The 27,568-nt window shown below is 34.3% G+C and overlaps 1 protein-coding gene across 1 annotated transcript; it reads left to right on the top strand.

Moving 5' to 3' along the window:
• The first annotated feature begins 1,333 nt into the window (after positions 1-1,333).
• LOC100372827 (gamma-aminobutyric acid type B receptor subunit 2-like) lies at positions 1,334-27,568 on the top strand. Its single transcript, XM_085505792.1, has 19 exons — positions 1,334-1,504; positions 2,875-2,944; positions 4,686-4,858; positions 6,155-6,292; positions 7,289-7,459; positions 7,779-7,886; positions 20,748-20,807; positions 20,915-21,121; positions 21,449-21,682; positions 22,417-22,480; positions 22,614-22,691; positions 22,857-23,007; positions 23,460-23,580; positions 23,698-23,805; positions 25,278-25,400; positions 26,143-26,289; positions 26,551-26,742; positions 27,081-27,260; positions 27,509-27,568. The coding sequence occupies exons 1-19, from the start codon at positions 1,334-1,336 to the stop codon at positions 27,566-27,568; spliced, it is 2,556 nt and encodes an 851-aa protein (XP_085361918.1).

Genomic DNA, 27,568 nt, shown 5'->3' with positions numbered 1-27,568 from the left:
ATGCTATTGTAATTGAGAATCATTGAAATATGTACGTATACGTATGCAAATGTGTATGCAAACTTATTCAATTCAGAACTCCACCATACAATGCCATGGTTAATTATTGTTTTGGTTTTACCGAAGTGAACTAATAAATTAATATATTATGTAAATTGGTCAAATTTTCACGTATATATATGGCATTAAAGCTTTTTTTCTTTTGAGAGCGAGACATATATAAACACAGTAATAATTATTTCCTGGTTTTACCAAAATACACCTAGGCATACATTGATACATTGAAACGCACTATCGATTCATTGAACGTTGAGTTATAGTGACATTAGTGATATGTGAACCATGTACATATATGTACGCATATATATGCTATAATAGACTTTTATTATCCCTGAAACTCCAGCTATACAACACCAGTACTAATTATTTCCTGGTTTTACCAAAGCAAACATAGGCGTGCATTTATACATTAGTGCGCAGTGCCGATGCAATTTAGCTGGAGGCATATTGTCATTAGAAATAAGTTAACTAAGTAGAAATATGTATGCTTGCGTTTATACTGCTGTTATACATCTTTCTTGTCTTCAGAACTCTAGCCATACAATACCAGTACTAATTATTTCCTGGTTTCACTCGTGAAAACATTTGCATGCATTAACATATTGATGCGCACAGCCGATCTAGTTAAGCTGGAGGTATAGTGTCATTGCAGAATGAATTATATACGTATGTAATTACAGGTAAACGAAGATACGGGCGAGGCGCATTTGCGACTTTTGAATCTCGTGTTTCCAGTTGATATGTTTGTTTATGTGCCTGTAATTTCGATTATTTACACTCAGGTATTCTTTTTTACTGCATGGTGGTTTTATATTCTACACATTGTTTATGACGATAACGATTCTGTCCATTTAGTCACTGTATAAAGCTCAATCACTACACGCTAAGTCAAACTGTTTTGGGTGAAAGGGAGAGTGCAATGTGCTGTAACGGGGTGCGCGTCTGCTTACAGTGGCAAGGCGTATTTGCTGAGTTGAATTAAAATCTCGTGTTTCATGTTTATGTGTGCCCGTAACTTCGAATACAACACTGGCCTCAGCATTTGAACTCGTTCAGCAAGACCTGCATGACAAACAGTTCCAAATGGAGTGTATATCTGTTTAATGTTTAGATATTTAAATTCAGCTGAAAACTATAAGTTGAAAGTTTGCAAATGTCAATAGTGATTGTATATGTCCATGCTGCAAGAAAGGTTATGAAACTCTAGAACACTTACAGAACAAAGGGTTCTAGAGTATGAAAGCTACAAAAACATAGGGAAAATATTACAAATATGACAAATATTAGTCACATCATATGTGAAAATGACGAAACAAAGGGTAAAGCAGTACTATATTTCTTTTTAGGTGACATCACCAAGCATTACAATTGTGTGATATGTGAAGAGATTGATAGAGTTGTGAAAAGATTTCTTATTGATGCCATGGATTATAGAAAAGATTATGTAGATTAGAATCATTTACTTTAAGTTTAAAAGATATTTTTTTTGTATTTTCTTTAAGTTTTAAATTGTCCGTTTCTTTTTCCATTTATATAGTATGTGGTTTTTTTTTCCAATAATTATATTGCAGTTCCTAATTACTTATTAGTGAGTCCCTGATGTAAAAAGGTAGCAACAAATAAATAAAATAAAATAAAATAGATTGCATTGCACGATATTGTCATTATCTCTTTGGCTTTTCCGATATTTGGTTAACAATTCGTGTACTGTCAGTATGTATATCACGTGAGTGTATGTGAGTGTATTTGTGAGCGATATACCTCCAGCATCATTGACGTTAAAACAAAGGAAAAGACGCAATTATGTTGACATTTAATGAATATTCACCACAATCGGCACCGCTCGTAAAGGTTAATTATATTTTATTAGTAACTACTACGTATTATTACTCATTTCATGGAAACCGAACACGTAGACATATGACAACCAAACTCAAGTTTAAAGTTGCCATTTTGAATGAGCAGAATCTTTTCATCTTAATATAATTCACCTCACAACTTGACATTGCAAATGTTGACATCTGGCATATATAGCTATTGATGTTATGACCGTGATTATGTTGTTCAACCACCTACATTGAATTGAAGTTGGCTGGGTGGCTGCAAAATTTTGCCACATCATCGAGCAAGAAATAGGAGTCTGGTCTAGTCAATTACGTCAATTATGTACCGAGACTCCAGGAGCTACGAAACTCTTTAAAAACGACACCACATCTGCTCAATCATGTATTCAGGAAAGGTGAACAACCAACACACCATTAACCACCTTAATTGTAAAAGCGTGCTGCGATTTAGTTAACATTCAAGATAAAAAGCATCATACGTTTGTGGGAGTTCATGCTGCTCCAGAGAGTGAATTTAAATTAGAACAACTGTATGTGGTATAGCATATGATAGTAAATTAATGCGGCTCTCTATACTGTTATTATCTCAGTGACTATTATTTCTTGGTATATTTGCAGTACAATATTTATACTCGCAATTTCGTATATGTCGTGGTTACGGAAATTATCAGTGTATGCACAGTTTATATCAGATCAGTTCTGTGGAAATAAGCAAAATGGTCGTCTGGGAATGCCATGATGCTTTGGCTAATGAACTTGGTTGCGTATTTTCATTGAGTGAAACCTTACTGAATCTATAAAACTTAAAAGTACACTAAAAGTGAACATAATTAATATTCCTACTCGGTGGACTCGGTAATCTGTGCAAACACTGTAAATAACAAGTTTGTTTATAAGAAAAACTATCTAATGGACAATTTAATTGAGGTACACATACACATGTTTGATTTTTCCTGTTATGAATTGTCAGTTTGCTTCTGGTTTTGATAAAAGTATTACTGGGAAATCTGATACTGCTACATGGATACGATTCACTTACAGTAAGAATGGAATTCTTGCTAACCACAAGTCATTCGCGACATTTGTCAAATGGTCTACTTGCTTGGATTGCATTGCATATCAAAACTACACAAATCATTTTATAAAGCTAAATGTATTGCTAGGTTATTGAGGTTATTAAGATCACTTCCTTACAAGATTAATATTTCTCATATTTTACCGCATAATGTTACTATAAAATTAACCATTTGCAAAAACTAAAAAGATAAACACATATACTTGAGTATGCACCACTTTAAAATTTTTCAAAATATTGGTCGAATCTGGTGGATATATTCGAGTGCATACTATACTGTACATCTGCGGATTTAAAGTTAAAGCTGCATAGTAGTTTATTTTCAAATAGTTAAATAAAGATTCCTCCTAAAAGCATCATGTCTGAAAACTTGAAATGCGTTTTGAACAAATATAAAGACAGATAAAATCCATGCATTAGTGTCAGTGTCTACAATCTGAACTCTAAGAACAGTATTCACACTCTAGAGATGAGATCGCCTGAATCAAAAGCTACAAATAACAAATGATGAGTTTAATATGAAAAAACATTCTCGAATGTACATTTTAAATGACGTTAAAATCACCACAGTCGTTAATACGGGCTTCATCATACTTACAAGGTTGTTCACACGAGTAAAATTTAAAGTACATTTGTTTGTGAACAAATATAACAAGTCCGCTTCACTTAAGTTTTCACGTAGGCGTTTCATAATAGCAGTCATGTCCGAAAGCTTCTTATAAAATGACTTGCAATGATTTTATGCGGAACTTTCACGAATGCATACGTATTGTTATTGGAAAATCAAAGTCGCAACGTGTGATCTCGGACACGACGTGATGTGATGGTCGTAGCCGCAAGCATTGCTCATGCTGCACAGTAGCTGTTATTAATCAAAATATAGAAATAACGTGAAATGCTAGTAATTATATCCGGGAACAGTGGAAAATATGTACTTTTGGCGCCGTGATATTATGTACAATTAGCTCACGAAAAACTGTCCCAGAAGAAATGATTCATATAGGGTGCAAAATTACGAAATGTAATCTATTTTAACTTGCAACTACACTAATTACGTTTTAGGTTGGTTTTAATGGCAATATGGGCACCAAGAGTATCCAAACGCCTCAAGTATTATATAGTAGTCTAACGAATGTCATCGAACAAAAGTAAAGAAGCGTCTCAGTCCCCGTCATTTGAAATTACATTAATTTCAGTGTATTATATTTAAACTATTTTTGCTCACTTTGTTCATTGTGACATAGCAGTTATATATATATATATATTCGTGCACATTACTGTTTGTTTTATACTATAATGTATATGTACAGACTCTGAGTAGCACTATTATGTTTTCAGCCTTATTACCTATCTGATATTATTCGTATGAAAAATGAATATTATTGAAAATGTGTTAATTATATTATCGATAATACCAACAATTTCCATATCTAAAAGGTGAAAACCGAAAGCATTCTGAAATCTTGTTCACACATCAAAGAACAGCATACATTTATAATTCACAAAGACGAGCATTTATATCTCCCATTGTGCCTAGGGCACTATGTAATAAAATAAAGTTTCATTCCCACCCACCAAGCGTTATTCAATGCAACCAATTACGTGTTTCTGTGCCGGAGGATATACATCAGTAACAGTCTATTAATATTTGAGATTTAGACAATTGTATGTGTTCTTCACTAATGACTATAATTTTCTGTTCACAGCCGACAACACAACAATACCCCTGTACATTGGAGGATTCTTCATAACAACTGGTCAACATTTGATATGGGCAGGGGGTGCATACCCAGGAGTGATATTGGCAATAGAACACATAAACAACGATCCAAGCATTCTACCAGGTTACCACATCGAGCTGATTGAAGTGAACACTAATGTAGGTATCTAATTTATGCCTAATACTATTAATACATTGTAAGCTGTAATATGAAATCCACCCCTCTTATATGTGTTTGTATAGAAATGAACATACATTTATTGACACACATATATGTATCTTCGTTTTTTATCACAACTCTGACCGATTGGTTTGTGAGATCTCCAAATCAATCACACACTATGTATAAATGTCAGTACATGAAATATCAATACCAAATGCAGAACCTATTGTGTCACAATTTCGTGTGCAAGACGTGAATCGTTCGGCGGTGAATTCGCCACAGAGATTGTGCCGGCAGTACAGGCATCATCACCTACCCGTGCGCGTGAAACGTCGGCAGCTTTGCTTCCTTCAGCAGCTAAATATGTATCTGTATTAATGTGTATGCAGTGAGGTTAAACATATATTGTTATCTGATTTCTACGTGCTTGGCACTTGTACATTCAGCGGATGTTAAGAAGTACGTTTTGTGATGCGGAATAATACATTCACTCATTTTAGCGACTCTAAACACGCATCAAGCTTGTTTTTCTTTTTGTAACAACGTATTTTGAGGTGATGTGAGAAAAAGAATACTACACACGAAAAGCCCAAGATGATATTTCTCTCACTCGTTGGGTTGATATTGCCACTGGACTGATTAATCCCATATATCATTGCAGTTCAATGTTATAATATTCTATATTTCCAATCTGATTGGTCAATACAAGCAAATTGATAGATTTAATGTGACTACTGACTATCTAAAATATTTATGATTTGTAAACAAATCCATAAAGCCCACCTATAACCTGGACCCTGACAGTAACACCTCAGCCCTCACACATTATGTAAATTGGTGAGGGGCCCTAAGATGTTGGCTAAAACAAAACCACATATCATTCCCTCATGGCTAGTGGTCATTTGTCACGGATTGTAGGAGGTTTAATGCTTGAATGCACCCAAAATATAACTATGGGCCAAAAATAACGGTGTAAAACGGTGTTCATTCTCGGCGGTTAAGCAAATGAGAAAGGACGCTTTATGATTTTCTGGCAGTAGGGCTTCCTAAAAAAAATGCAACCATCTACGCCTACGAGGCGCAAAGAATGGTGAGCAGATCTCGCCCCAGGCACAATTTCGTGACGCCGCCCCTGTTTGAGTACGCGCGCGCTCATGAACTAAGATGTCTGCGTTAGTTTTTAGCTTTTAAGTAAATAAATGGGATATAGAAGATATGTAGTAAATTAGATATTGCAAGATCACTCGTAAGATCTTCTCTATTTCCTTAACGCATTGTATTTTATTTATTAGGGTGATGCGGGTGTGGCAATGCGGTATTTAATTGACATGATACAGTCTCCGCCACAGAAAATAATGCTCTTTGGAGCAATGAAATCAGAATCGAGTATTGCATTAGCAGAGACGGCTAAATGGTGGAATCTTTTACAGGTAAGCACCGATCACTTTATTACAAATGTTATTTTGTGTGGACCTCAGAATTGAGCCTGAAATAGAACACCGCCAAGCACATAATTCTGTGAGGTATGAAACAACGTTGAAAACGTAGTAATTATATGTAAAATCGATTTGATGGTGTTCGCTTGTACGATTCAATATATTTTTAAGTTTATTTTTATATCATAATTTATAAATTAATATAAACGTTTTATTACAGTGGTCCTCAATTGTCGGAACAACTTTACATTCACAGGACAGAACATTAAATTAACAGGACAGAACTTTAAATTCACAGGACAAAACATTAATTTCAAAAGACAAAACATTAAATTCACAAGACAAAACATTACATTCACAGGACAAAACATTAAATTCACAAGACAAAACATTAAATTCACAAGACAAAACATTATATTCACAGGACAAAACATTACATTCACAGCACATAGCTTTAAATTCACAAGACAAAACATTACATTCACAGCACATAACTTTAAATTCACAGCACATAACTTTAAATTCACAAGACGAAACATTAAATTTGCAGGACAAAACATTACATTCACAGGACAAAACATTAAATTCACAAGACAAAATATTAAATTCACAGGACAAAACATTATATTCACAGGACAAAACATTAAATTCACAAGACAAAACATTAAATTCACAGCACATAACTTTAAATTCACAAGACAAAACATTAAATTCACAGGACATAACTTTAATTTCACAGGGCATAACTATAAAATTCACAAGACATTCTCAGTATATTTTTAAATTCACAGAATATTCCCTCGTGTTCTGTAGACTGATAGTTTGGTTCTGCAAATTTAAAGTTTAGTCTTGTGAAATAAATTGTTGCCCTGTGAATGTTCTGTCAATTGAACTTGGAAATAGTTACCGTGAAGGCGGTACATAACACAAACCTATATTGTCAAAATGTTAATTAATAGGGCAAATTTGTGTGTTGTGATTTTGTTTCAGATTGCATGTAGTAACAATTGGCCAGAATTATCCGATCGTTCAAGGTTTCCATTCTATTTCCGGACAGCCATGCCGCAAACACTATTTGCACCAGCACGTATTGCCATTTTGAGACAATTTGGGTGGAAACAAGTGGCGATTATGCATCGAGACGACAATTCTTTCAATCAAGTAAGGCATTATTTTCTATATCCTCCACCGTAAACGGCATGCACTGACCAAAACCCTATTTGTATCAGAGCCTGTTTTGGAGTTACAGATAATACTATATGCTCTTCCTCCAATATTAATCAGCATATACTAAATATAGATGGTAATATCAAGGCTAAATGAGTGTTATATCTAGTATGTCAAGGGTAACCGATATTAAAACAAATATTAGTAAGTAAGACAATCATTAGCAATGGGCTTTGCACATACACATATTTCACCCCAAACCCACCATTTTGCTCTATATGTAGCTGCATAACGTCGACTTGTATTTCACCAGGCATCAAAGGTACTCGCGGAGGCATTGGTTGCTAATAACATAACACTCATGGGTTTAGAATTGTTTCCAACCGAAGACGACCCTGGTAATGCCATACGGAATCTTAAGGTGAGACTTCTTATAGTGTACATGTTCAATAGAAGGACAAAATGTTCATGGAATAATAATTAGTTGAACATTTTTTTTAGATTTTTATATTCACATGCAATTGATGTATTTTATAATTGCGGAGGATACGCACGGTACGTTGATTGTCTAATTTGGAATAGAATGAATCTATATGACTACAATCCTGAATTTATTTTATTTTGTTTTCTAAAATAAAAAATGAAGAAACTGAGATAAAAGAATTATTTTTCTAAACGACCCACTGCACGGGTGCAACTTCTGAAACCGTTGGGGTAACTAGATCTACTTCTGGTAAAACCACATTAAGCCAATCAGAAAATACTGTATTAAGTGCTGCATAGTATGAAAATAAAGACAACTCCGTATATTTTGTTATCTGCACATGCATGTGTAGATCCAGGTATTTCGACACAGCAGTAATTTTGAAGCAAATGTACTCACGAACGACTTGTTATAAAATTGTCTCTGACATATCTCTGTCACGCGCGCTGATTGTAACGTAGCAACCGCACAGGGAAATAAAAAAATAGCGTTTTTACCTACTCTAGTGCCCAGGGCACTATCTAATCTCGTTTTTTATTACCCCTAACATAAACGTTGTTTAATGATATTTAAAAAAACTTCAAAATCGTGATGTTATTGGGGTTATCAATAATCATATGGTAGCTTGGAAACTAATCTCGCTGAGTCTACTCAGAAATCTACTGGAGATTCTCAGAAAAGTAAATAGTATTGTACATTGGATAACACAATGACATAAACAATTACATTACCGTGACTTTTACACATATACACTCTAAATATAGGTGTTTTAAAATATGTCACATTTTTTCCTCACTTTGAAATCTCACTTTAAGTGATTTATAATTATACACATTTGGTGTTTTTCGTAAAATCGTAAATGAGTTATTTCACAACACTACTGTTTTAAAATAAAACATTTTTACTGTTTTGTGATATAATATTTAAAGTGTTTATATGCTTGTCCTCATTTTAAAACACTTTAGTTTATAATCTGCATAATTTCGAGAAGTGTATATAATGAAAACACTTTTATTGCAACATTTCAGGGATGTTTTTGCCAATAACACATTATGTAAATTGGTGTCATTAGAAACAACATTTGTAAAAAGTGCTTATTACCACACCACATTTAAAAGTGGTTTTACTAAACACACAATTTGTAAAGTGTTTCCACCACGAACATGTATAAAAATTTGCTTATTATCACAACACTTTTAAAAGTGCTTTTACTAGACACATTTTGTAACGTGTTTATAATCACGACTATTGTCACGAACTTGCGTTTAATCAGTTATCCCTCACATAGAGAAATGAATGGGGCCGCTGCAAATATCAATGTAGGACACAACTGCCGACGCTGGCTCTATCAATTACACTTTCCACACGCTTCATAACGGAGTAACAATATCATCATACCTTCAGGTTTGTTTAGAATAACTTCCAGTTCCCTTCTTGTTATTGCTTCTTTAACGAGTATGCCACCTATTCACACACTCCCAAAAGTATAATTCAATCATGAATAAGCGTGCGCACGACAAAAGTTACCAGTTACTTGAACACGCAACATACATTAAGGACCACCATCGTTTTCGAAATGTATGTTATATTTGAAAAGAAGTAGCAAACTAATTTTATTTCTAATTTAATATTTCTTTTCATATTGTATTTATTGTATTTATTGTATAATTACACTTCTAAATAACAATTGAATGGTTATGTATTATTAGAGGCTTAGAGAAGCTTGTTTAAATTCGCACAGGTGCGCGTTCATCGCAATATTGCAATTCAACAACGACGCTCTGTCAATAGAATAAGAGCTGTAAAGACATTGGATTTAATGACTAGATCACAGGAAATTGATGCCTGTTTAGTGCAACGTCGTCCAGATTACAACACCATGCATGTGTAATTCCATCGGTTATTAAACTTGTGACAGGTCCATGGTATGCACACTCGCAAAATATTAAAATCAATAAATTTATCGCATGCACAGTATGACTGTGTACACTATAGATGCATACCATACAAATCATACAAAGTGCCCTGTATTTAGACGGGTGTTTTAGGTTGAAACATTGCATGTGTGTTTGTTTTCTGAAGTGCCTCAAATTAAAATAGTTTCAAAGCAAATTGCTTTAGTTACTCTTATGAACGTTTGTACATGTCATATATGTAAACACTTATAAAACATGCAGTCGGGTGTTTTGCCTTGAAACATTACATGTGTGTTTGTTTTAGAAAGTGCTTCAAGACAAAACATTTTGTAAGAAAAGTGTTTTAGTTACACTGATGAAATTGTATAAAACATGCATAGTCGAGTGTTGAAACCTTGAAACATTAATTATGTTTATATTTATGAATACATTCTTACTTGATTATGTGGGTTTTTTTGTTATGATTACTGTACAATAGTGTAAACTGCCTCATCATGAAACGCATCATTTGCTACATTTTGTTTATGTGTCTCTGTTACGATCACTTGTCAATATTGTGTTTTACTGTTCAAAGTGTTGCGATGATAAACACTTTTTCAGTACATATTTTTTGGTGGAAACTCTTTTCAATGTGTGGCCAGTGAAATCACTCTATTAAAACATGTCTTCGGTTGAGACATTTTTCTACGTGTCGTTATAAACACTTTACAAAATCACTTTTAAAAGTGTTGTGATAATAAACATTTTTTATACATGTTCCTGTTACAAATGTGTTACTAGTAAAAGCACGTTTAAAAGTGTTGTGATAATAAACACGGTTTATGCATGTTCCTGGTGGAAACACGTTACAAAAAGTGTGTCTAGTAAAAACACTTTAACAAGTGTTGTGATAATAAACACGTTTTATACATGTTCCTGGTAGAAACACTTTAGAAATGTGTGACCAGTAAAAACACTTTTAAAAGTGTTGTGATAATAAGCACATACATGTATGTATATATATATATATATATATATATATATATATATATATATATATATATATATATATATATATATATATATATATATATATGTTTATGGTGGAAACACTTTTAAAATCGTGTTTCTAATGTGTTATGAGCAAAAACATCCCTGAAATGTTCCACTAAAAGTGTTTTCATAATATACACTTCTCGCAATTATGCAGATTATAAACACTTTAAGTGTTTTTAAAGTGGGGACAAGCTGTTTAATTTTGTTTAATTTTAAAACAGTAGTGTTGTAAAATAACTCATTTGCGATTGTAAGAAAAACACTTATAATATGTTTCATTATAAATCACTTGAAAATGATTTTAAAGTGGGGACAAAAATGTGTCTTATTTTAAAACACATAGATTTACAGTGTAATACTGGGTTTCCGACTTTAAGATACTGTTCTGGATCAGTGTGTACTTTTTTGTCTTAAATAAAACTGTTTTGGTAAAACTTCGTATAGTCGGACTTGGAGATCTAATATTGTGATTTTCAGTGTCAATAAAATCCTGTCTCGCTAAAGTTGCTACATAAGTTAATAATCTCTGCCTTGCCTTAAATAAATACCTCGTCCTGTCACCTGATTAAGAAACTTGAACGCGCCAGTCCGGCACACATAGTAACATTGTAATTACAAACATGACACCCAATATGCCGCACGTATTTCGGTCAATCTGACAATGACAAAACCTGTGAATCAGTCTGCAAATAAGCAGTTTGGATTTCTTCTCGGCTAATGCACTGGCTGAATTAATAAAACCATTTATTCGGTCTTCTTGTTTCTGATCAGCTCAGGGTAGTACGATAGGATTGAATTAGGCGTATACTCTTGATATGTCTAAGTACACATCTTGCTGAACGATCATCGTTACTACGTACTATATGCAAACTATGTTTACTCAATGTTCCAATACCCAAGGATTAAATAAGTTATAATGTGCTTACCTGTATGGTGACCCAATTAAAAGGTCTGGTCCTGATCACCGTCACACATAATGTAGCTATCAAACCCAATGCTATTATATCCTAATTATTTCTTTTCACCTATACTGTATTTAGTGACATGTTAATAACACTTCACTTCTTTGACACTGCATACTGTTTATTGCAAGAAACATGTCAGATTTCAAAATATAATGTCACTGACCAAGTTTGCCAAAGTCGCTGTTACTTGTGATCAAAATCTAACATTGTCAGTATCGGCGATGAAATTAACAAGCAGTTGTTCGATGGGAATAGAGTAGTCTGTGTAGTTGAAGTAGAAATGGAGTAGTAGAAAAAGTTGTTCATGATAGATCAGTAATACTGGTGGGGGCTCTGCTTATACGGAGGAGATTTTGCCTACCAGAGTAGTTCTGCATAGATGTTGCCATGTGCGCCACCCTGACATCCCGGCAAATACTGTGTGTGGTAATGAGTGAAAGTCGTCACACTGTTAATTTCATCCACACACTTTCTCGGTCAGACAATTAGGGAAAAGCCCAAATAGATCTGATTCTATGTATTGCTTGCAAGTGAACTGATGGGTATTCATTGTCATGCTGTCACGAACACTGTGACATAACATTTAATGAAAGATAAAGAGTCTTTGGTTAATGTGTCAATGAGTTGGAGGCTTAGTGTGACACACCTGTATATCGCCCTTACTCTATAGCAAATCAGTCATGCTCACTCCAGATGCCAGATTCTAAATATGACATCTCTGATTTCTGCCTTAGTAATGGCTGAATTTGTTAACGACGATGAAGCTAGACTAGTTTATCATGACATACTAACTTCATTAGACACCCCTCCCCCGTGTTTATACACTCTTGTCTGGTTTTTGTTGTATGCGTTTTAACTCTATTACTGGTCCAGTACTTCATTATTTAAACATGTAAAACTGCCGAAATGTGTCTTGTTATTCCGCTATAATATCTCACCAGTGAAACAACATACCCAACCATAGATCTGTGGTATAGGAGTTCTTTACAAGTTCAAGAACAAACAAATAAGGACTGGCTACAAGCAACAAAACAAAACCCACAATAACAAAACATGAATTCAAATCAATAAGAGAAAGAAGTAATGTAAATTGTTGCAAAAAATAGTAAGCACATTCTGCTCCACATCAGCACCAGCAACATATCATTCTGTGTCGTGATCAAATGATTTATATGTGAAACCTGAGATCTACATCTCCACTAAGTAATGTACAAAAAGTGATATCAGGAGCAAAAAATTGAGGATATTCTGTCATACCGGTAACATCAATAACGTGTCAAATGGAGTTTAAACAGTCAGAGGTCACCTGCCTTGTAGATGTGCCATGTTTTGTCATCAGTTTACGTTATACGCCATAGAAATGACTGAATGTTTGAAATAAGACGTTCTCTTAAAACGCCTTGACTTAGCCGTTTAAGATACAGAAGTCTATGACATTTGTCAAAGTAATCATTTCCAGTGCATTCTCTACCATATCATAAAAGTTGAGAAATCTATACACCATATGCAAAAAAGATATATTATACGTATAGTAAAAGTATATTACTACGACCGACCGACCAAGATACAGGTTCCTTGACGGTTTGTATGTCACTATATTTGGAACACAAGTAAAGAAATGTTTATTTTTTGTCTTGAGTGGCCATTATACAGTGGGTTAAGGCAATATATATACATTACTTATACAGAACATATGCAAATAGGAGAAATTATACAGAACATCACCCACTTCAATATACTAATTAATCTTGATATTAAATTAATTAAATTTCAGTAACGTATATGCATTAGTCCTTTATATTTATTTTTGGTTGTCACCTCCGCTGTTTATTTATTTCTTCTGTACTTTGTGGCTGGTTACCTATAGTGTGGCAATTAATTCAACCACGTTTACTACAAAATTAGGGAAAAGTGATGATCTTTTGCCACACAGTCTAGATGGATTGCCATTAGAGTTAAATTCAAGGAGGACAGCAAGATATTGACTCTGTTACTTTTATTTAACGTGCAAGTGGATAGATGTCTTGAGAAGATAATTATGGATGAAAGGATTGATTGAGCTTATATCATTGGAATATAATAAGTAACTTTAGAATTGTTGATGGAAAGTACATCACCAATGCAGTGTATTTGTTGCATCAGATATAGATCAAACTTCAAATTCCTTTAAATAACCTTTTCAATAAAGATCTACAGTTGGGTATGTTATATTCACTATCTAGCAAGACAAAGTCCTTTAATAAGGTATTTGTAATAGTATGAACTACAAACAAACCGTATATTGAAGGGTTGTCTGCACAGACAACACACCTATCCTAGAGACAGTTAATTGAGAGCATTGACAACACACTTCACTTCTTCTAGCCTTCACTCTGACTCGGGCATATTGTCGGGTATATCTTTCAACTGAGTCGATAATGATTCTCAAATTGTGACTACAGTTGATATATTGAGGTTAATTGAACATCATTCTACATGATACAATCTGGTAAAGTACATCATGTGGAATATTAGTCTGATCACCGGTAATAACATGACTGAGCAGAGCATAATTTAATATTGAGGCAGAGTAGTCACAAGTAGAGTCCTCCAAGTTACAGACAGATTGGCAACAGAATTGTTATTGAAATAAAAATATATTTTTGAAGTTATCTGCTTATTATGAAGAATATTTTATCAAATCCTTCATCTGTTTTCAAAAAATTATCAATAAAGATTTGTCAAAGCCTCTGATCGTACTGACTTAAAATAATTACTGACTTAATGCTAACCAGTTTGAATTTTGGTATTTTAAGTCCCCGAGTAGGAGAATAGTGAAATAAATATAGCTCATTGTGAAGTGCGTAGTCCTAGGGCTTGTTCGTATAGTATCATAATTAGTAGAGTAGCGTAAGCTCAGTTTTGCTTCGACCAACAATATTGCCTATGCCTGTGACCTTTGTTTTGTGTGTGGAGCTGTTAACTAGTCTCATCACATTAGCCGAGGGCTACCAGATTACCAATGACAGATATGTTGTAATTGCAGCTATAGGGCATAGTAACAGTTTGTCGAATCTAGTAATTTTGCATGGCAATTTGAAAGTATGGAAGGATGGAGCTGTTAGTGGGATAGCACACTTACAGGCGCATATAAAGAACAGACGCTACTTTGTTGATTGGTTCCAAATCTGCAGAAGTATTAATACTTTTGTATTAGTCCGCACTCAATTCCATACAAACAATTGTAGTAGCATCATTCATTTATCTTTGATATGATTTTTTGTCACATTGCTACTATTACCCTGTGATGTAATGTAAAATATTGCATGTTTTGCAGCGTTTCAGAAAAAAAAGTTTTGATAGTCTAGAAGTCATGTTGTACATATATTGTCCTGATAATATCCGTGTGTATAAGTATTAAGAATTGTATATTTTGAGTTAGCAGGAAATGCAACTGCACTTTGTAGATGAAAAACGATTATTGTAAGTACCATTATTGCTGGGAAAAAAATTGACCAGCTTTGTTATTAGTCCAAGAAAATTGTTCAGCTTGGAATGTGTCTGAACCCATCATTACTATGCAAGAATGTAGGAATATACCAAGCAAATTGTTTTTCTGGAGTAAATTGTAGTGTATTTCACTTATGAAAGGTCAAACAGTGCATGGAGATTTTATGAAAATGTGTTGATGTTAACAGAATGATGTCATTTGGTCACAGTTGCGCAATAAATGATGGACTATTTTGGGCGTAGCTATAAAATATGTAACCGAAGTACTCACACGTGTGCATGATTCCAATAGTTTGTGGTGTGAAGAAACGCCATTAAATGTATTCAAATAGATTTATGTTTATGAATCTTGTTTCTTTTCAAAGTGTTTTATATAATAAAAATTGTTTATGAAAATGTTTCTTATAGTTTTTTCGATAAATTGAATTTAAATTGAAGTGACGAGTTATTTTGTTATACCATCACTCGAATGAATTTCTGATAGTTTAGGCTTTGTGTTCTTGCGCACGGAAAGACATTTACTGGTGTACAGAGGACATCAATAAAAGCGAACGTAAGTTGTGAAATCATAGTACTGTTTTGGCATTATACGACTTGCAGTTCCATTTTGATGGATTTTGTGTGACTGGCCGTGTTACCGAACTGTAGTATTACGTAAATCTGCCCGGGAAAATCTTCAAGCAAAGTTTAAATTGCCATTTTCACGCTGGTCATAACGTGGAGTATGCACAAATAATTGTTCGTCTCGTGTTCCCTAATGCATTTAAAAATCCCGTTGGATTTGGGGGGGGCTTTGTGTGACTGACCGTGGTGTTTGTAAACATTAGTCGAACTTTAGTAGTGTGTAAATCTGCACAACATGGAGTTGCCATCGTCTCTTGTTTACCAACTCATTTAAATACGTTTGTGTCTGCGACTGAAGTGATTTCCATTTACTTCGTCTGTTATAAATCAACTGTATTAGCGTCCTTCGAACTTCCTATTGCCATCGGGATTATGTCTGCTACACTCGGCGGTATAGTGCGTATAGATCTTCTTGTATGAAACGCACCCGAACCCGGAAATCGACGGCAAATTGAGATGGTCTGGTCACGTAATTCCTTACCTTGTTCTTGACCGCAGTACGCTTGGCTATGAACTTCCACATACCCCGCTTATGGGAATAGTGCATCGTGGGTATTATTGTATTGCTCGAGATGAAACAAACATGGCTGCCGTAATGCCTGTCGTTCGACTACATCGCTCGTGTTTCTCTTCCTTCTCTGTTTTCTTTGATTTTTTATATCAATTAAACAGCAATTTAGCTGTGGCCATGCATTTAGTCATTGTCGACTGTTTTTTTTCGAATTCGGTTGATTGTCATAGTAACATACGCTAAGTACAATTAAACGTCCCAAGTTGAACAGTAGTCATTTCTAAGGTTCAAAATAAACAAACATGATTATTTAATTTAGCTTAATTCCTTCAATTAAAAATTGAGTTTCCGAAATAAATAATAACACGTACGTCGTGCCCTCATGTATACTTCAAGTTTTCATTAAAACAATGTCAAAGTCTTTGAAATTGCTTTTTTGCTTGTTCGCCAATCTATTGCTCCAAAACACACCTTTAAATATTATTATTTTCCCAGCATCGAGATGGCTCCGACAACTCTTGTTGTATTTTTTCCTCGAACGAATACTGAGATGTGTTCTACAAAACAGCCGTTTTCATGTTACAATACTGTAACAAAATTCCGTTGGGGAGCAAGGAGGAACTCTGCAAGGAAGCAATCCCCCAAACACCCCTTCGGTTAATGTACCTTGTGCTACTGAGGGTTAAACAGTAGCACGAATTCTACTTTAGTGAATATGAGCGACGTCTCGAAAAGGTAGCGTAAGGTAGCGTTGCCAAATAAATTAAAGGTAATTTAGCTTCACATATTCACAAGGTCCGGCTTCAGTTATCATAAATTGAAGGCTTATTTCCTAATGAATGGCTGGTACACTGGGTCATGACAATGGAAGATCATACCAGAAGAGCGAAGGGGTCAACTCGGGTCAGTTCCTATTTCGATAAATTATACTCAGACAAGGGAAATATAAAGTTAAAATGGTTTAATAATACAACACAAAAATAGAGAGAAGAGATACAGAAAATTTGTATGGTCAGATGCTAATTAATTAAGTTCCAGAAATACATCAAAGATTGACAATATCTGCGGTTGGTGTTTTTACAAGGATTAAGGTCAGTCTTTTATAAAAGTGTACAGAGCGTACTTGGACTCAAACCTATACTCGAGCTATTGAACCAAGTCTGGATTTTTAATGAGATATCACTATTTTTAGACGCAGAGTCTCGTGATGACATTGGGCAGTACTGCGTGCTACTCAGTTTCCCATAGCCTGGGTTGCTATGCCAACTGAATTCCACTGTAAATCAATACATGAACTTTGGACACTATCACTTTACAAGTATCTGTAAACCCGTCAACTAACAATGAGAGTATTTGGTTTCACCACAGGCACGATGATCAACCAATTAAGATACTCTTGTTTAGCTATCACCACTAATCTCTTGATTAACTCTAGTTATAATTTCACGGCCCATTGAAACATTATATAACCTTTAAGAGTCGAAACAAATCAATTAATGAACCACGACTAATAATACGCCGAATTTTAGGTCCGGAATTTTCATCTTACTAGGGTTTCTACTTTGTAATGAAGTACCTCTCTGTGAATTCTAAGCGATCTCACAAACCATTTAACAACTATTATAGCGATTGCGTTGCCAATTTCGGTTTCCAGACTTGTTCCAAAGCTGAAATAATAACGGGAGGCTTTTTCCCGGGTTCTGGTCACTAACTGAGAGAAGACAAAGATCCTGTCTCAAATTCGAATGTCTATTAAAAGAGTTATCAGTTTGCTTACCCGAAAACTATGAAAATCAGTATCGAGTCAGGTTTCGCCGTGTTCCCACATCAAACATAAGCTCTCGCTGGAAAACGGTGAACTTAGCAGGCAAAACTCAAACTTGGACAGTCTTCTCCCAGTCCGTAGTCAGAGACAAGTTTACAGTGAAAAACAGGCCTTTTTATACAAAATACGGCATAGTAAGTATTACTCAGATTCTACGGAATTATTTGGATTCGCACTCTCATTGGCCAATTTCTCTAAATATCCTTTTTAGGTAGAATTTAGGAATCTTGTTATTGTCCAAACCGGGCTATGTTTACATCCATATTTAGTAATACTGCAATTCGGGAGATACCTGAAGATGATATTTCGCCTGTAATAAATATGCTTCACTACTTGGGTGCTATTAAATTTCTCAATTGGAGGTCATAAACAAGTGTATCTATTTCAAGAGGCCTCTTCGGATGTTTTCAAATATGGAAAATATTTTAGGGATCAAAAATCATCAGCCACCTGGTTGCTGGACTTGAAACAATATACTCGTGGACTGTAAAGTATCAGTTGTCATCCCAGCACTTCGGATGTATCTACTTGTTGATCTGTCTTCACGTGTCTTCACGATTCTATTACAAGAGTTGATATACGATCCGAGCAAGACATGAAAAAGAGAGGGGGTGTACAATGTACTAGGCGGCTATTTTATTACAATACACTATAATGTTACAATACACTATAACCCAACGTAATAATCAATGTACAATATACAACAAAAACATAGAGTGAATTATAAAACTCTATGTACTCAACTATATAGTTTGGAGCATGTGCCAACTAAATCATAACTGTTAACTGAAAGTTGACGCATACTTTTTTATAAAAATATATTTTTTGTATAAACTAATATGAACTACATCGATGTACATATGTTTCGTTTGAATTAGGACACTACTATGAGAGTGGGTGCTTCCAAGGTAAATTCGTGAATACTATTGTGAAAGCACGTCAGCTAACGGTGGTGACGTGCATTTGCCGAGTTGCGTGTTCGAATCACGTGTTGCAAGTTCATAAATTCGTATATATGCCTGTAATTTGGATTCATTCATTCATTCTTTTATTCAATCAATCGCCAATCGGTCATTGTTATGTAGGAGACAAAAGTATGCACGACTCGTTTGACATTTTACAGGTAATTTACAACATTGTTGATTTATTTCTGGCCATAAAAGATCATATATTGCCAATGGATTACTATGTTTGACAATGACCATGAATAACAAAAGTTAACATAAATACCATAATTGACAATGACCATGTTTAAATTGTTTCGACCACCATGTTTAATAGGCAGAGTGTGTCCAATGTTGCTTGTTATGTGTTATGGCCTGTTTAACCTTAGCTAGAACGTGGTACATATGTTATGTTAACTCGTTATGAATACAACTAGGTTTATAAGACTCTTGGCACATAAAGTCTTTTCAAATCAACGTTTGTCGGGCCATATTTGCATGCGAGTTGGTTCATTTGTATCCCATCATATTGGTGTTTGCCTGGTATTGGACGAATGAACAATCAGTCACTATTGATAAATATCTGTCTATAAGAGTTGTAATTATATGTTGATTAAGCTGTTCCAACATTGATTAATTTCATCTGACCAAGTGATCACCATACTGTGCTAGTCTATTGCGCCATGATTGTTCGTGGTTTAAATACTTGTTTTCTAGCAATGCCCTTTTTCTTATATTAAAATTGTGTTTCCAAGTACTGCATTGTCTGACTCAGCCTATGTAATTATAATATGTGTGGTAGGGGCAATTCAATAGCTATCTTCCATGATGTTTTTTTTTTTACTTTTGTCTTAAATCATCATTGTTCCCTGCATTGGCAATTCTGTTTTGGATAACCGCCGACAGTTCTGATAAACAATGCATGTTTATTGTAATAATTGTATTTGCTTTAACTGAAAACGTATTGTGTAAAATACTTTGCATCCTATTTTTCAAGCTATTTTTTCACAATTGTGGGGTAAAAATAAGTATAGTAAATATGTATAACAATATATCCGTCACAATTTTATAAAAATAAGAAAGGAATAAGTACGCATACAATTGTGCTTAAATTTTACCAAACTAAATTATGGATAGAAAGTCAATTTTGTGAGCAAAAAGACCATAATATGACCATAATTGTGTGTGTAGTCTAAACGCCCTCTAGACTTCTGACACAATTCATTGCATTTTTAAAATTACTAACTTCAAATGGTGAACCATTCTGTAGCATATATTTGACATTGTTCATGACGGTAATTTCAAATTTCTTCAAGCAACATTTGTTATTGGCATATATAGAACGCAGCGTTCAAATGACCAGGCACTTTCCCATTGTAATGAACGCAAAATTACATGAACATGCTCAAAAAACACATTTTTGCACACATCACATCCAAATAAAATATATGTCATGATATATAACATGTTTATGTTTTTGTATTCACAGAAAACCGATGCTCGCATTATATTCACCTATAACTTTGACATGGTGTCCCATTTTTGTGAGGTAAAACAATAACTATTATATAACGTGTCACTGTTTCTTTTAAACTTATTGTTTTTTCTGCTTTTTCTTTTGCTGATGGTAACCTTGATGAATGTGCATTTTTTCAGGCATACAAAAACAAAATGTATAGTCCTCGGTATGTATGGATAACAGCTACAATGCAAACATTGAAAACTAGATATGGTAGTTATTGGTGGGAGAACGTTGATGCGGTGGACTGTACTCCGGAAGAAATTAAGACTGCAGCCCAAGGAATGATAATGTTCGCCGAAGCACCAATTCGACATGACGGGATTATGCCATCATCTGGAATTGTAAGTCTTTTGTATTTGTTGATAAATGAACATGAACTACATTGACATGCCTATTTTTAGTCTGGATCAGGATACTAGTATGAGAGCGGGTACTATTAATGTAGAATTCGTGTAAATTATTCGTTATGGGAGCACTTACAGTGGCGATGCGCATTTGCCGAGTTCGAATCTCGTGTTTCATGCTCATATATATGCCTATAAGTTTGATTTATCTGTTAATTCATTCATTCATTCATTCATTCATTCATTCACTTATCAGTTAGTCATTACGCAGGAGACATATGCATTATAACCTCTTAATTATTAACACACATATTGATCCTTCAGACTGTCGACCAGTTCCGTGCAGAGTACAGCAATTTGTCTGCCTCACTTGGAATGCCCTACAGTGTATTTGCGGCACCAGCGTATGACAGCATATGGGCAATGGCACTGACCTTAAACGAATCAATGCACAATTTACCAGACAATAAAACCTTGCAGAATTTCACATATGATGCTTCGGATATGTCAGCTGTGTTCTTGGATGCATTTTATAACCTGAAATTTGAAGGATTGTCTGTGAGTTTGCAATACCATCTCCATTATTAAAGTTGTAATCACACTTGAATTTATACAATTCCCTTTTCAATGTACACAACACTCGCAGGAGATGCATACCGACGCGAGATTTCTCAAGCTTCCATATCCGTATAAACTCGCAACGATAATGTAGCCCGTATGGTTGCGAAGTTACCTACCGTACAACATGCAGTTTGGCAACACAAACGCAAATACAATTTTACATTCCGCATGCTATCCAGAATGCCAGCTTATCTTCAATACGACGATTTTGAACGTACTTTCATTGTGGTTTGGGTGACTTCTGGCTTTTATTGACGTGTTGTTCGGATATTTGTGGTGTGAAATTGACGATCAATGAAGCATGACACAATCTTCCTAATGTTGAGCGGTTAATGTGAGCCGTCTAGATGTAGTATATGTTACAGATTGTAGGCGGGTGTGAAGGGAGTTCTGTTTATCGTGACAAAGATTGAATCAGACTTCTAGATATGTTACGCCACTCACTTTCTTGGCGTGATCATGTGTGACGTACATGTCCAAAATTAAATACACCGTGTGGATACAAGGAGAAGGAATGACGATTAATAAAAAGAAAATACTAAAGAAAAAAACCTGTACCACCAAAAATCAAATAATGTTTTATGTATAGTTGCTGGTATAACTACTATATAGAAAAGATCGTTTTGATCGCATTTTCCCATTGTCTCATCTTTTTAATTTTTGGTTTATAGGGTCCAGTCATGTTTACCGAAACCGGTGATAGAATAGGGAGTCTTGATGTATATCAATTAGTAGGTAAGAATATGTTTCCAGCCATTAAAACAAATACAATTCGACTTCGACAATTCGTAATCTGCTCTATGCTGTTCTATATGTTTTCTGCTTCCAGATCCCAAGTTTACAATATTTAACTTTTTTGCTTATTTAGGTGAATCTCATGTTATTATAGGAACATACTATTATGACACTGACGAATTTATTATGGATACCAATTTCTTCTGGGAAGGTTAGCAAATATATTTGTTTGAGATAAAAGCAAATTTCTTAAAGTGCGTATATAACTGAGTCGATTACATGTTTTGCCAGAGCTAACAACGGTAACCTAGTTTTCAGTTTGTGAACTATTTGGTAATAAATGTATATAATTATTCCCGTGTTTTTACCATTTTAGGTGGCGACATTCCACGTGATCACGGACTAACAGAAACACAACACGTGAAAATCAGTAATATTATTTATTATAGTGCCTGTGTTCTAATATCCTGTGGATCCATCTTAGCACTGTCATTCTTGGCTTTCAACGTGGTGCATCGACAGAAACGGTAACTCGATGTATATGACAGTCATGTGTACCAAGATTTGATAGAAACAAATAAATAGAAATACAGAAACTTATATACATTACGTGTCAGTGTAATTGCCGATTGGATACGTTGATTGCTAGGAAATTGTAGGTTGGAAACTGAGACCATCTGTCACATTTTTAATTTGTAAACTTTGTGCAAGTAATTGAATTAAAGCCCGCAAAACCATGACCACGTCTTATGACACTGTACTTGTGTTTATGCATCGCAAATTTAATTTATAACGTTTATATAATTTATATAATGAATTCAATACCGCGCATATGTTTTTTGTTTTGTTTTTGCGACGGTGTCGTCGTCAGTAATGAAATTCCGATAAATGCCGAGGAAGGTAGTCCTGTTGTATTCTGATAATGTGTAACACGAATAAATAGTGACATGGATTTACGTTGTTTATTTTTGTTATAAAGGTTTATTAAAATGTCCAGTCCAAACTTGAACAACATGATTGTTGTTGGGGCTTTATTGGTGTATATCTCAACAATACTTTTCGGATTGGAAAGTGGAGTTCATGCTCTGGCTGTTTGTCAGGTAATTAAATCTTGAAATTAAAATATTTGATACGTATACGTACGATTGTCCCTGTGCAATTCTTATATATTTTCCAGTGGCTGTTCCGTACAAAGAAGGTTTAACTTTTTTTCACAGATGAAACACTATTTACTTTGTCTTGGATTCACTTTGGGGTTTGGTTCTATGTTCAGTAAGACATGGCGAGTACATAAGATATTTACAAATAAAAAAGTCAAATCAGTGGTGAGTTTATTTAAAGTACAATATCAAATCTAACATTCACAATTACTTTTTGTATCTTTTTTATTCATTTAATTATTCAATATATTAATACAGAATTACCAGACTAACACACTGCATATACACACTTGTGAATAATATTTTAATTAATGAATAACGTATGCAAGTTCAACTGCAACGATATTCATTCTCAATTAACGATTTTCACCTTTCATTACTGTTTATCTTATAGTTATCTTATATGTTTGCACGGAATGTGATATAGAGCAGCATGACTGATTAATTTTTTTTTTTTTGTGACATTCCAGAAAATAAATTTGCACAATTTTGTACAATTTATTTACATTAATTTTAAAATTAAGGTAGAGATGCAGTTTACCTGACAGGTATTTTAATTAGTTAATTAGGAAACCAAGATGACCGCCCTTGTCCACAAAACTATATATTTTCGGAAAGCTTATTGTATGAATTTTAAAATTGTGCATTTTTTTACGGACATTGTAATTTGAAATATGCACAAAAATGTGTTTTTTTGGTCAAAAGTGATTTAAAAAAAATAGCTTCTGAACCATGCTTCTGTTTCCTGTCAAAATTGGTTTATGGGTACATCTGTTTACTATGAAGAAAGTGCCGTCTTGAAAACTGTCTACCAGTTGTCAATTTTGTAGGGCAGCAGCTCAAATTTCAATACTTCAAATTTATGCATAAATTAACCCACAGGCTAGTTGTCTGTAAGATTGTTGTAACACTGTTCAGCCAAAAACAATGCCCCGACGGCGTTTTGAAGATAAACACATTGTCAATAATTTGTGAAAATTTCAAAACAAAAGGTCAAAGCGTCTAGGAGCTATTTTTTCAAAGTTCTGGGATGTGCACTAAAAAGAAGCTGAGATAATTGCTAATTAGCATAACAATTCACTCAGTAAGAAGTTTGCTAATGCTCATAATTAAAATGGCTGCAGCAGTTCCAAATGTAAATGTATTATCGTTTTGTTAAAAGTTAAATATAGTGCATAATATGGAGATCCCGTCATTTCTTTTTTTCACCATGTTTCTTTTTTACTATTTATGTACAGCCTTACTAATAAATCTTGCTAAGCATTTAAAAGAGAGAATGTTTTCATCTGTTATCTATATTTTAAAATCGTTTTTTGAGTATGTTCCACTATTCACAATTCTACCAACTTTTAACAGTCTATAGCAAAGACTGTTTAGATAATAAAAAAAAAATCACTTCCAAGTGCCCACGAACCTGCATCTCTACCTTAAAATGAGTAAAATTTTGTATCTGAATGTGGACAGAAAAGATTAAAATAATAAAGACAAGATTGTTACAGATGAGATGTATTGCGCCCTGCAGATACCGTTTAAAGCAATTCTGAAGCTATGTTTTAAAACCAGCCCATTATTAGGTATCGCAAAACAATATATTGCTTTAAAAAATGTTCTGAACGTTATTAACTTTATTTCTATAGAAAATTCGCGACGTTCATTTATTTGGAATTGTCCTATTAATGTTGGCATTTGACGTTATCATTTTGATTCTATGGAGTGCTGTCGACCACCCTTATATACATGTAACTGAATATCCATCGTATGTAAGTACTACATGTTTTGGTTTTCATTTCTTGTGAAGTTGTTTAACATTTCTATGGGTTCGTAGTCATTGCGATTGGTTTTATCAATTGTGAATTAAAACACCCCAAAACATGTGTTCAAGCCAAGTATAAAATGTGTTGATTGATTATTCCTTATTTCTTATCTCCATGGCGGCAATATACACATGTAACAATAATAGAAATTATACTCGCTTGATGCTATGCAGTGATTTATCAGTGTAGATTTAGAATTAGTGCCATATTGCCATGGAGATGAGAACATAAATGTTTCCAAGATTACGTTACGACGAATTAATTGTTGTGTTCCGAGTATACTATACTAAAGGTGATAGGGGAAGTTATCTGTAGAGACTCGGTACAGGCAAGCAGATAAAGTCAGTGATTCCACCAAGGAAGTTGAAATCTCTAATCGTTTACAAAATGTAATCACTTCTACAATCACTGGTTGTTCCAACTATTCTAATAATAATGTTGCCCACCTTTTTGTGTCCAATTTCTGCATTATGTCATTTGTACCTAATTAATGTTTTTTTTACAATTTTTATGAATAAAATTTGAATAACGACTATGTACAAATCTAAAACAAAACGTAGCTGTTTTACAAGTATTAACTAATTCCATGGACCGGTCCGTACACACACACACACACACACACACACACATATATATATATATATATATATATATTGGTTTTCACGCCATACACTTCTGTCAATTACAGCCTGATCCAAGTGGAAGGGACGTGACGATCGTACCGGTAATATTGGAATGTATATCTGAGCATGACCTTGTATGGGTAATCTTACTATTTGGTTATAAAGGAATGGTATTGTTATTTGGTGTCTTCTTAGCATGGGAAACCAGACAGGTACATAGTACAACCACCGGGAATGTAGTGGGGGTATTTTAAATTGTATGAAATCACTGTTCATCGTTATATGTGATGAAATTGCTTAGATTTTGTATAAAATTGGATAAACTCACTCATTAATAGGATTAGTCAATTAATAGTTCAATGGCTGTCGTTAAGCTGTTAAATGTTATATTCTATGATTGGTGTATGTATATGATCATTAATTATACATAAACAGTGTTGTTAACACAAAACTTGTATTTTACTACGTTAAAGGTCAAATATCCTCAGCTTAATGACTCACGTTATATTGGTTTTGCTGTCTACAATGTCACAGTTATGTGTTGTATTGGAGTACCTGCAACTATGTTCCTCAGTCCTCTACAGAAGGATCTTCAATTCATTCTAACCTCCCTGTGTATTACATTCTCAACAACGGTTACGCTTTGCATTGTTTTTGTGCCAAAGGCAAGTTTACGTGTGACATCATCGCACTTATCTTAAATATCTTTTGCATTTCCCCGTGATATTTAACACCAGATTTAACAATTAAATGTAACATTTGCTATTCCAAAATGCATATGGTAATTATGAAAATGATTTATGGATGCATAGGGAATTCATTTGATTACAAATTATTCTTAATACCAATTTCTGAATTATCTCGTAAAAATCAATTTTTTTACGAAAAAAAAAATCACAATGTCGAAAACGGACAGACTTTATATTAGTGTTGACAAATATGCATGCAAGAAACCTGAAAAATCGTGTTTGCTAAATTGTAAATGTCCGTATCTCCTAACCAGATATTGGAATACCGTGACACCTTACGGTTTATAGATGCAGCACCACCAGCTGTCATGACGTTTACTCAAGGCACAGTTCACAATGACAGCGTATTCCCTCATACAAGCGGCTCGTGTAGACTTGCTGAAGAAGAACTCGTCAGGTACAGACAGATGTATCAGGGTAATGTAGATACAACCGTACGTATCCCAATTAGTATTATTATCTGATAAGTTCGCCTTTAATGCCAATTGTGACTTTAATTTATTATAATACCAACAATGGTGGCACATGAGTATAGCCAGTGTGTGCTGCATAGTCTATACTGTATGGCACTTATATATTTTAAATATTGGGAATATTCAATTTGTATGTGCATGACAACTCGATAAATGCGCATGCGCGTGTAGCAAATTAATATATGTGTTACTTTTTCGTGTTCACACAGACAAGAGTCACGACCATGGCTGAATCTTTCTGTAGTGAAGAGCGCAATCCACAACTCTAG

Source organism: Saccoglossus kowalevskii, chromosome 2, assembly GCF_978046115.1.
Source record: "Saccoglossus kowalevskii chromosome 2, keSacKowa6.1, whole genome shotgun sequence".
Lineage (NCBI taxonomy): Eukaryota > Metazoa > Hemichordata > Enteropneusta > Harrimaniidae > Saccoglossus > Saccoglossus kowalevskii.
This window is presented reverse-complemented; position numbering and strand designations above follow the sequence as displayed.